This window comes from Daldinia childiae (genome assembly GCF_008694065.1).
Source record: "Daldinia childiae strain JS-1345 chromosome Unknown Scaffold2, whole genome shotgun sequence".
Lineage (NCBI taxonomy): Eukaryota > Fungi > Ascomycota > Sordariomycetes > Xylariales > Hypoxylaceae > Daldinia > Daldinia childiae.
The window spans coordinates 6,050,009-6,061,411 of NW_022984643.1; the positions used below are offsets into that span (position 1 = coordinate 6,050,009).

Below are 11,403 nucleotides of genomic sequence, written 5' to 3' on the forward strand. Positions count from 1 at the left end.
ACATTACCGAGACATTGGGGGTGGATACCGGATCACCCGGGGCGGAATTTAACTTTACGGAGTCCGGTAGCTATTCATTCTTTTCTAGTCACTATTATGGGATTGCATAAAGTCGGGATTCCGTGCTTGATGCATAGGTAGGTTAGATACCTTAGGTAGTTAATACGAATCCCTTAGACGTTGATTGGCTGAATTTCTACTACCCCTTTGGGCGTTTCTATTGAGTCTACATTGAGAGTAGCTTATTGTAATTGGAACGAATATGATTAATTAGGTCGATAACTCTCCGATTAGTTCTCTTGAGTGGTATTATTTGATGATCACGCTAAATGTATGCAGTAACATGAGGACTAAGTATTTCCATTAGATATGTAGGTTTCTATAGAAAAGGTACTCAGAGTAGCGCTTTAAATCCCCCTACCAATATTTTAAATGTTGCTCTATACCTGACAGATATAATCCATTCGGCAACTCCCTTTTAGTATCCTTCTTCTCTACTCCTCGTCATGTAACCAGTCTCACTTCAACCTCCCCATCAACATCAACATCAACGACAAACGAGGTAATAGGTTGATTTTCATCAAACTCATCACCATCTTTCAGGTACTGGCTAACGAGCGGATCCTGGACCATACGCTCCACAGCTTGATTAATGCTACGGGCGCCGGTCTTCTTGTCGTACTCGTCACGGGTGATGGCGGAGCATACTGTTGCATCATTCTTGATACGGATGTTGATATTCCCGACATAGACGTCTTCTTCCTTGTTCAGAGCCAGGCGCACATGTTGAATAACTTCGCTCTCCAAATCCATCAATGTTCTATGAGCAATGACAGCTGCCTCCTGTGGCGAAAAGATGAGGAAAGGAATGATTTCGGTAATACGACCACTCAAAGGGGCACCAAAATGCCCGGTAAACTCCTTGCGGAGCTGACGACACAACTTCTCTACCAACTTATCCTGAGCATCTTGGTCTTCGGAGTGGAAAATGGTCTTTTCATTAGCGTTGCAGAACCCATGAATACTATCATCCAGTTTGTTGGTGGCGAGAATCCAAATCGTCTTGGAGCAGTCAATTATTTTCCCATTCCGACGATCTTCATAGCGGCCTTTTCTTACTTGTTAGTGCACGAAGGGTAAATAGTCCAGCTGTCTAGGTTTACTAACCATCTTGGAAAGGTAATAATAATGTGTTGTGGATGTCCTTGCTAGTTTTCTCGAACTCGTCCATAAACACAATACATCGCTGCCCAGCCTGGCGAACCAAGAAATTATTCAATTGTGAGCCGTCCTCATGTCCAGTATAGGGGGGACGTGGTCCGAACAGCTCGTTGTCTTGTTTAAATATGGTACAGTCTACCACATGCAATTCTAGCGACATAAGATCTCCGAATCTTTTAGCAAGTTCCGTTTTGCCGTGACCGCTCGGCCCTGCGAAGACCAAAATAAACGGCTTTTTCTTTTGGAGCGCAAGGTAACTTATGTCTATTAGCTGTAGAACGTACATGTGTAGAAGCCTTGAACTTACACAAGAAGCTTTCTTTGGAGCCAGCGCGTTGCAATGGACTGAGCGACAATCATTTGGTGAAGGCCTAGGACTTCTCCGGCGCCTTGTCGATTAAGTACTTCTTTCTCTCGACCGGAGTGCGGCATGACCTTACTGGACCTGTAGAGATCATATCGCTGTGACAAGGTTAGAACCTCAGTAAGATGTTCCCGTACCTCCTCTGTGCACCATTCCTTGTTAGTATCATTGATATCGTAAAGCTCTTCCAGAATTGGCCCTCCCTCCGGCAAATCTCGACAATAGGGATCATAGAACGCTTTTGGGATGACCCGAGGGTCTGCGCCAAATCTAAGAAGTGTAGCAAGTGTCTTCGAGGCCTGAAGCATAGTTTGGCCTCCATGAAGAATAGAGAAGCCAATTGCAGGAATGGCGCTAGTTCCCCATGTCGCGTTAGGATCACCTCCGTGCTTGAGCCACTCGCGAAGTATACCGATATCATTGGTCGAGATAACATAAAAGATTGCCGGATACCCGTCGATGGTTTCATTCAGCTGCGTATATAAATCATTTTTATCGTAATACCCTAAGTATCTACGGATACGGTCGGCGTCGAAATAGCCAGCTCGAATTGCGCCTAAGAGTTCGCGCAGTTCAAAGACATAAGGGTCGGGGGGATCACTGGCGATAGATCTATCAGGAACCGGAAGGGTTGGTAACTTGGGCATCCACGAGCTGTATTCATCGATACCTTCGTCTTCAGCTTGTGATGATTCAAGTGAGTTTGTTCTAACTCGAGTGTCATGTTCATTACTTGAATTACTTGGCGAGATATCATCTTCAAACGGAGGGACGGGTATAAGGTATTTCTAAACACTTGTTAAACGAAAGGCCTACGAATAAAAGAGTAAATCCAAACCTCAGATGCTTTATACTTTTCTATAGCCTCTTCGAGATCATTTCCATAAACCTAGGATATTAGCGATTTCATATTGTGGGGGCTGACCTAGGAATGCTCACTGTTAGAAAATCCGACGCGGTGTCTCTGGAGCAGGTTGGATACTGTGCCAGAAATCGACTTATATCTTCTTCCTTTGGGGTAGTAGACATGATGTTCTAAAAGCAAGATCAAGACAGGTAGAGTAAAATGATAATACAAGATATTGTTACAGCGTATGAAAATGTCAGAGATATATAAATATATTAAATAGGCGCTCACATGCACGTGGGCGTTGGATACCAGGTAGGTAGGCAGGTGCTGGAGAATTCGACCACGAAACTACCTACTCTTAGACAGATCAAAGTTACGAATCGCAATTGTGTTTTTACTCTTTGATCGTTTGGTATAGTATACTTTCTAACTGTATCACAACGAAAACAACTCTTTCTCCATTCACCTACATAATCATCAAGCGGCTGAACTAGGGTATTGTTTGTAGTTGTTGAGCCTAGTCTAGTCGATGACTGTTGATAGTATTCAAGGTGGCTGCCTATTGCCAAGGTAGATAATAGATGTCGAAAGCATGAGAAATGATTTATAAATTAGGTACCTATTAGATTCTAGTCTACGACATTTCCGTTAGGCCGTTTAATCTAAGACCAAATCCTCAATTTAATATAATAAACTCATATGATTCGTGCTTCTATATTTTGCCTCATATTTCCATCACGGATAGGTACAGTAATAGTTCCCGAATATTCGTCGAGGAATCTACCTAAGATTAGGCGCACACGGAAAGGTGCTTATTTCCAATTTTACTTATGTACCTGTTTTTATTTTCGTATTCGGTTTGCAAATGATTAGTTAGAACCGTGTAATGATTGAATAGAATCGTCGCATAGCTTCCGAGAGGTCAGATCCGTTTGAACCAGCTCCGTCCAGACAATAGCGGAAGGTCTCTCAACAGACGAACTTAGAGAAATTCCGTATCCTCTCATCCAAGTAGAACTACTTTAGGTACCTACCTAAGTTATATTAAAATATATAATAGAAAGATATTTACCTACCTTAGGTCAAGTACCTCTCAAGCTTCTATGTTACTATCGCGTCCATCTTAGACAATAATTATCCCTCTCGACATTTAACACTGTGGTTGATAGGCGCTTTATCACTTCAAATCAAGTTAGAGCAGCCATGACAGATAACGGTGTACCTCCGATGCCACTAGAGGCATCCGGGAAAATGGCCATGTGTATGTCAACCACTACAGCGGCATCACGGGGGTTACCAGTACGGGGGCCGGTTGCCGGGAGGGCAACTGGCGTGCAACTTCAATCGGATCAATCCATGCATCCCAGTCATACAGCAACGACTTCAAACACTTCAACAACAAATGCGCCGTCTATGACTAGTACACGGCCTAATCGAACCGGTGGCAGAGAAAGAGCCTTAAACATGCAACGCATTGATCTTGCGGGACGGCTCAGCGACCAACAAAAGCTGTGCACAAAATTGGAAGCTGAGGTCACCAGTCAACAAGACAAGATAACTAGCCTCAACATTAGCAAGGAAACACTCGAAGCTGAATGCGAAAGACTTCACGGACAGATACATGAGGCAGATGAGAAGTTCAAATCTCAAACTACCGAAGCTGGAAAGCGAGAAGAAACCTTATCGAATAAAATTACAGATATACAATCCAGACTTGAAAAAATACTCAAGAAACTCGATGATGCGAAATACGAACTAGGCATTACTCAGTTAGCCTACACTCAGGTTGTCAAGGCTCGTGACCAGCAAGTCAGCCAAGTCCAACAGCTTGAACTAGACCTTGAGGCAGACCGGGTTAAAATCCACGACCTCAATAATTCATACAAGAAACTTCAAGAAAAGAATGACAAAGCAGATCTCACAATTTCCGATATGAAAAAAGCTCATCAATCGCGCGAGCGCGAGCTTCAGCAGCGGCTCACTTCAAAAGGCAGAGAGGTTAGGGACCTTGAGCGAGAACTCAACACACTTCGGAGTACTTCTGCGAATGCCATTGAGAAGAAAGAAGCTGTGCAGAAAGAACTCGACGCTCAAATCGATGCCTTCAAGGCAAAGTCCCAGAGTTTCGACGACCTGCAAAAGACTACTGCACCCTTTACCCAGACAATAGTCATTTGCGTCGACGTTAGCGGAAGTCTTGTTTCAATCATGCATGAAGTCAAACAGGTTTACAGGGAAACCTTACTAATGATTAAGTTGAGCAACAACGATGCTAAAGTTGCGGTTGTTGTTCATGGAAGCCGTACGAAGATGAATCCCTTGCCTGCCCAAACCATTTCCAATGCGACATTTCAGATCCTAGACTCCATCAACGGCATGGACAGCGAGGACTACACTTACTGCATGGAAGAAGCCAGAAGTATCCTTCATGCATATGTTGGCAGTAAAAAGCTTATAATACTCATAGGAGATGGAAATGCCAACTGCTCAAGCTCTACCTCTCTTTTCACAGCTTGCGACCAACTAAAGTCCGCGAACATTCAAGCACACTCAGTTATAATCTACAATGGCGGATCTGTGAATACATCTGTGGCGATGCGAGATATTTCGAAGTCTACCGGTGGTCGAGTTGAGAACAACAATACCTACTTGTCGGCTGTTGAGGAAATCCTCCGTCATCAACGCGAGGAACATTTCAAGGCCCTTTAGTTCTAACTTCTAGCTTTCTAACCTCTCATATGATTGTGGTTAATGACGTTGATCTGATATTGCCTGACGTTGTTTCACAGGCACGCAAGGCCCATTTTAGGGGGGATTGGGTTGTCACTTGAATGCAGTTTTACTATAACATGAGTGTATTTTCGTTACTAGGCTTACATGTAATTATGTGATAGAGGCTAACATCGTCGTACAATTTAAATCTATGACCTTATACTTTCTTCCTCCCTACCTACCTAGGTACCTATCGCTCCGGGATGAAACTCGTCACTCTCGAATATCTACCTAGGTAGGTAGGCAGTTATTTCCTCGGAGCACAAGTTCAGTCCATTGCGCTCAAGACTTCATAACAGACAATCTTAGTACCTGTATCCTACCTATTCGTGAAACAGTGATATGTCATTCATGAGATACTACTTAGACTTCAATCGGCAAATGAACGGAGACAATATGCAGAAATCTGCCATCAGTGCCTCATGGCGTTTGCATTTGAAGCTTGATTTGGGTAATCTTCCCCCTACATCGGCTACATACATACCAGGTCACTTACTATTTGGAGGGCAATACCAATTACTATTCCAGCCATTTTCAACGGGTTTGAAATATGACAAGTCTAAAATATAATCGACTGACATCCACAAGGTCTTCGGTTAGAAGCATCATAGGAGCAAATCGTACCTTTCTAAGTCATATTAGGTACTAGTGAACAGCAGTTTTCTACCACTATATAGTTTATGTCGTTTCCACTCACGAGGTCTTTATAGATTATTTTATAACATCTCATCCTATCCCCTCCTCTCCTCTCCTATTATACTCAGTAGAGATGAAATACGTCCATTCTTTCAAGTTTAGCCGGCTAGTAGTTCGTGCTGTTTCCCCAGGTTACAACTTATTCCGTTGCATCTCATCGACTTCGGCCAGGAATGATACCAGCAAACAACAGTGCACATCGGATTGTACTGAGCAGCGCAAAGGACCAATGGAGTCCTTTTTCGCCCAGTACCCCAAATACAAATATAACGGCACTGTACCGCTATGGGACGAGTTTAAGTCACTGTGCAAATGTTATAAATGGACTAAAAAAGGCGATTCTAAGCGTCAAGCCCGATGTCAATTTGAGGATGCCATGAAAGCAGAATTCGGAAGAATATATGGTAACGACAACATATCACTATCATCATGGCAAGAGCTTTGTCGTAGTCTCGAAATATCTCCCGTCCCTCATACAATCATTCCCTGTAAAAAGGTTTGCATCCAACAAGTCCTGTTGCTTTGAATATTATTAAATATGGACTGACAATATATGGTTAGGGAGTTCTTTCGATACACGTTAACCTCGTTGACTTTGTACGTTGTCGACAAACTGGTGAACGTATTCATTTCTTCTCAAATCTGAAAGATCTCCAGAAATATACTAGGGAATCGAAAAAGATCTACCCTAAGAAAAAAGCTAAGGCACAGGGACCATTAAGGTATCTATTGAGGATAATATTCCCGTCTAAGAGTACATAAATGTCTGCGTGTGGAAGGAATGAAAGCGGATTTCAAGAATCTTGATAACTGTTTCGATAGTCGGTTTACTTATGGATTGCGAGAACTTGTATTAATTGCCTAACTAGTCTCGATTCGGAGCTATCTTTGAAATAATATACCATTGCTAAAGTTCCGTGTTTACTACCTATGCAAAGAAAAGTCCTGGCTTTTGGATTAATTACTTTTATTTTACATCTAATATAGGTAGTAGGCAGATCTTTTCAGATGCTCGCGATCTACACATTTCACACTCGTCAATGAATCAAGGCAACGTTAATCCTCTTGCTCCCTAGAGGTCTTGGAATTATAGCCTACTGATAATACCTACCTACCTAGGTAGTTAATAATAGTTACCTTAGGCACTTAAGTTTGCGAGGACTTCCTTATTCCTATTGTCTACATAAAAGCGACCGTGATAAAGATAATAATAAAATAGATGAAATTATATACTATTGCGCTAACAGCCCGGGGTTACCTTTAGTTTAATGTATTTACATCTTAACATCATTGTATAATGTGTATTCATCACTTTGATCTTTTTCTCTTGCTACTTTCTGTTCCTACTAGACTAAGCTCACCACGATAGGTACGCAGTTAGATCGGACACGTATATTACAACTTCGTATTCGGATGGGCTCCTGCTGCCCCATTCCGCTCATTGGCCGTCGATGTAACAACATACTTGGGGGAAATGGGCCCGATTTGTTTGCTGAATAATAACTGGTCAATTTGGTGCTCATATTAATATGTATGTGGTTAACTGTCCCATGGCGTTTACATTTAATCTTCGCCTCGGGCTATACTTGCTTTTGGATTGGATACGCGCGTGTCGGACCACTTAATAATATGATATATCAGATTTCGTTCCATATGCAAAATGAAGTTCTTCTGTAGTACAGGTACGACTCGCAATCCCGCATATTGGGCAAAAAATGTCCTCTTACTACTAGTTAAGGAGTGCGGGATTCAAAGCTATTGTTAATATATAGATTCCGATATGGGACTTCGCCTATCTTCGTTAATTGTTACAAATCGAAATCTATCTACTTGTCTCAGAACGCCTCCTTCCAGCGCAATGGAAGAATTTTTTGCCCAATACCCTCGATTTCACTATGATAAAACTGTACCGGTTTGGGATGAGTTCAGACTGTTGTGCAAGCATCAAAAATGGGATAAAAAAAGTTACGAGATGCGTCAAGCCCGACGTAAATTCAAGGATGCCATGATATCAGAGTTCGGAAGAATATATGGTAACGACAACACATCATTGTCGTCGTGGCAGAAGCTTTGTCGCGTTCTCAGAATTCGCCCTGTACCTGATGACATCGATGCTTGCCGCAAGGTTCGCCTCTTTCCAAATCATTTATCTCACCCTTATCGGTACCTGATTAATGGCATTGCCATGTGATGAACTAACAGCGTCTTTTAGAAAGTTTCTTCGGTACATGTTAATCTCGTTGATCTGGTGGATTGTCAACGGACTGGCAAGCGCATTCGTATATTTCCGAGCCTCGAAGCCCTTCAGCAGTACACTAAGTCTAGAGAAAAGTTCTTCCCAAGAGATGAAGCTAAGGCACAGGGCCCCTTGAGATATTTATTGAGGGAGATATTGTGAGCACGAAGGTGATAACAAGCTTCAAGAATCTTTCAGTTTCTGTAACAGGCTTACTACTCAATTATGAGATTGTGTATGAGGCTATGATTAGAGCTGTCTTTGAAGTAACGAGACCTCGCAAGGACATTTGTAGTTAGTTACTATATGTTATAAACAAAAATACCTACCTGCCTCCCAGGTATCTTTCAATGACCAAGGCGATGCTGACCAAACTGCGTCCTAGGAGACTCAAATTATATTGTAATATCAAAAAAATAGAACGCAATCAATAATAGTAACAACAATGTTAGTAAATATTCCGTCATTCCTATTGTTCATACGAAGAACCCTACAGCAACGCTAATGGTAGAAGATAGCAAAATATTCAAAGACCCCTCTCATATAATTAATGAAAGTGAAACAGCTAGCTGAAAAATGAGACCATGACCATGTGCCATTGTACTGACACCACTGTCAGAGTATAAATAGTACTGATATAAATTAGGGATATATCCATTCGAGATAGATATTTAAGGGGCGCCATACGATGTCCAAAGAAGAAAAGAAAATTAAACGTCAATAAATTTATACTACTATACGGCTACTACGAAACAGCTCCGCTACTGCTTTTAAATTTTACTCTACGTACAAGAGATGAGAAAGATAATTCGATAGGTGAACGATCAAATGGGAGGAAAAGCATCAGAGCGCCTTCTACCTACCTTCTCCTATTCCACTACTTACCACATAACCTCAGAGCCTCATGGCTAAGAAGTTGCTCTTCAAGTCCTTGTGTAACATGCATTCAAGCCAGGATCCTGGTTCATATCTCGAACCCTGCTTACCCTTCGACACTATAACTCTACACCAAGATTAAGTGTCACATACTATTAGGTACGTGACTAAAAGGAGGTGATATAGATGGCAGAAACTTACACCAGGTAGTGTGCCAAGACATTTGATATCCATCCTGCCTCATTCTTATGTAGGTTTGCTTCAATACATGTGATAAGTAATATAATCGATTAGATGTACTCCCTTTCACACTCATTGTTGACGTAGATCTCCTATTGGTTACCGCTATGGTGCTAACAAATAAAAGGACCAACAGGGGCCACCAAAAGCAAATTGACTCTTTCCCAACTCTACACTTCTTCATCGGCAACAAGTCTCTCTTTAGACCTACTTTATCAGTCTTGACAAATATGATGATGATGTCTTTCTTTGGGGTCGCATTCTTAGGTGGTGTTGTAGGAGCCTACATGTTTCTACTGGCACTCCTATACTTTACGCAAGATGCAAAAGAGCCGCAATCAGTTGCGCATACCATCCCATTTATTTCTCCGATCTTAGAAATGGCTGCTAAAAAAGCAAACTTCTACAGTGTGATGAGGTGGGTATCACAGAATTCATCAATATAGACTCTACTAACAGCATTCCCTAACAGAGATAAGTACAACCTCCCGTTGTACACCTTGCGAATGCCCGGGTCGAGGATATACGTCATCAACTCTACTTCTCTTATTCCCATAGTGCAGCGCCAATTTCGCACATTGGCCTTTACTGCTCTAGAGTCAAGATTGGCTCGAGATTTAATAGGCGTCAGTAAAAGCACGCATGACATCATATCCCACAATCTTGTGCGCGACGAAGGGTACCTTATGACATTTCCTAAATCTATCCATTCTGCCGTCAGTGCTGGACCAGGCCTGGATGCTATGAATAGGAGGTCGGTTGAAGTGCTAGCCGAGTCTTTGGATAGATTGTCGGATAAGGGGCCCACGACGACTAAAATGTTCGAATGGACGCGCCATGAGCTATTAATAGCGACTACAGAAGGCGTTTATGGTCCCAAAAACCCTTATCGCGATCCAGCTATGGAGGATGCTTGGTAGTAAGTCTCCCAAAACCTACGTTATAGTTACAGTGATACTTAACAAGATAGCAAATTTGAACCGGGCATCATGATGTTCGTGTTAAAACTCTGGCCGCAGTTCCTCGCAAAGCAGAGCTTCGAGGCCCGTGAATACATGGGTAAGGTCTGGGAGCGCTATTTTGAATCTGGCGCGTATAAGAAAGGTTCCGAACTTATCCAATGCCGGGTCAAAATCAACGAAGATTTCCAAATTCCTATTAAAGAGACAGCCAAAATCGAAGTGGGCGGTTCGTTTGCCATCCTTTCTAACACGCTGCCGGCCACTTTCTGGATGATATATCATATCTTCTCTAACCCCGTAGTGCTGGAGGACATCAGAACTGAGCTATATGAGCATGTGAAGGAAGTAGATGGAGTATGCACTATCAATCTTGCGGACGTCAAAAGTTCCTGTCCTATCCTATTCTCTACATTTAAGGAGATGTTTCGCTGTAACGCGATAGGTGTTTCTGCTCGCATCGCAATGGAGGACTATATGCTCGATAATAAGTACCTCATCAAGAAGGGGAGTACAGTGATGATTCCATCCAGAGTTCAACATTCCATACCATCGGTATGGGGCGAAACGGCAAACGAATTTCACCATAAGAGGTTTATACGACAGCCTGGAATTAAGGCACCTAACCCTATTGCTTTCCGGGGATTCGGTGGAGGTACTACTTTGTGTCCAGGGCGACACTTTGTGTCCACTGAGGTCTTGATGTTCTCTGCCCTAATGGCTCTGCGGTTTGACATTCGTCCAGTAGGCGGGAAATGGCTGAAACCCACGACGGACAAGTCGCCCCTAGTAGCAGCGGTTCCTGTTCCGGATTGGGACATAGATGTTGAAATCCGCCCTCGGGATAGCAGGAAGTGGAACGTATCATATTCTGGCTGCAACACAGACATGGAGATTTCGGCGGAAGATATTGGAGGCATCAAGTCGGACGCGCCCCAGTGAGATTAACTACCTGATACAAAAACGGCGTTGAAACAAGAGGGGCTGGAGAGACTTTAATTCTTGGGGAGATAATTAATACGTATGCTATATAATACCAAGTTAAACCGTAGTAGACATTTGAAAAATAGTAAAAGTTAGGTGCCTTTATTAGCATCCGGTTTAGTGGGTTAGGTATCTCCTATGCAAGCCCCAAAGAATCTTATATCTTGTCGGATTAAAAGTAGGCATAGGAAAATATTTTATTATT

General features: G+C 42.5%; 4 protein-coding genes across 4 annotated transcripts; 3 read left to right on the plus strand and 1 right to left on the minus strand.

Annotated features, from left to right (window-relative positions):
• Window positions 1–504: 504 nt before the first annotated feature.
• GL218_02482 (putative ATP-dependent Clp protease ATP-binding subunit) lies at window positions 505–2,614 on the minus strand (the record flags this gene model as incomplete). The annotated part of the gene is made up of 5 exons (XM_033579001.1): window positions 505–1,109; window positions 1,168–1,478; window positions 1,529–2,373; window positions 2,424–2,474; window positions 2,525–2,614. 5 exons carry the CDS (start codon window positions 2,612–2,614, stop codon window positions 505–507), a joined length of 1,902 nt encoding a protein of 633 aa, XP_033437999.1.
• A 1,285-nt stretch (window positions 2,615–3,899) lies between these two features.
• On the plus strand, window positions 3,900–5,144 carry GL218_02483 (uncharacterized protein; the record flags this gene model as incomplete). The annotated part of the gene is made up of 1 exon (XM_033579002.1): window positions 3,900–5,144. One exon carries the CDS (start codon window positions 3,900–3,902, stop codon window positions 5,142–5,144), a length of 1,245 nt encoding a protein of 414 aa, XP_033438000.1.
• Window positions 5,145–7,761: 2,617 nt separating this feature from the next.
• On the plus strand, window positions 7,762–8,301 carry GL218_02484 (uncharacterized protein; the record flags this gene model as incomplete). The annotated part of the gene is made up of 2 exons (XM_033579003.1): window positions 7,762–8,028; window positions 8,116–8,301. The coding sequence occupies 2 exons, from the start codon at window positions 7,762–7,764 to the stop codon at window positions 8,299–8,301; spliced, it is 453 nt and encodes a 150-aa protein (XP_033438005.1).
• A 1,184-nt stretch (window positions 8,302–9,485) lies between these two features.
• Window positions 9,486–11,156, plus strand: GL218_02485 (Cholesterol 7-alpha-monooxygenase; the record flags this gene model as incomplete). The annotated part of the gene is made up of 3 exons (XM_033579004.1): window positions 9,486–9,673; window positions 9,728–10,174; window positions 10,226–11,156. The coding sequence occupies 3 exons, from the start codon at window positions 9,486–9,488 to the stop codon at window positions 11,154–11,156; spliced, it is 1,566 nt and encodes a 521-aa protein (XP_033438006.1).
• Window positions 11,157–11,403: the final 247 nt, after the last annotated feature.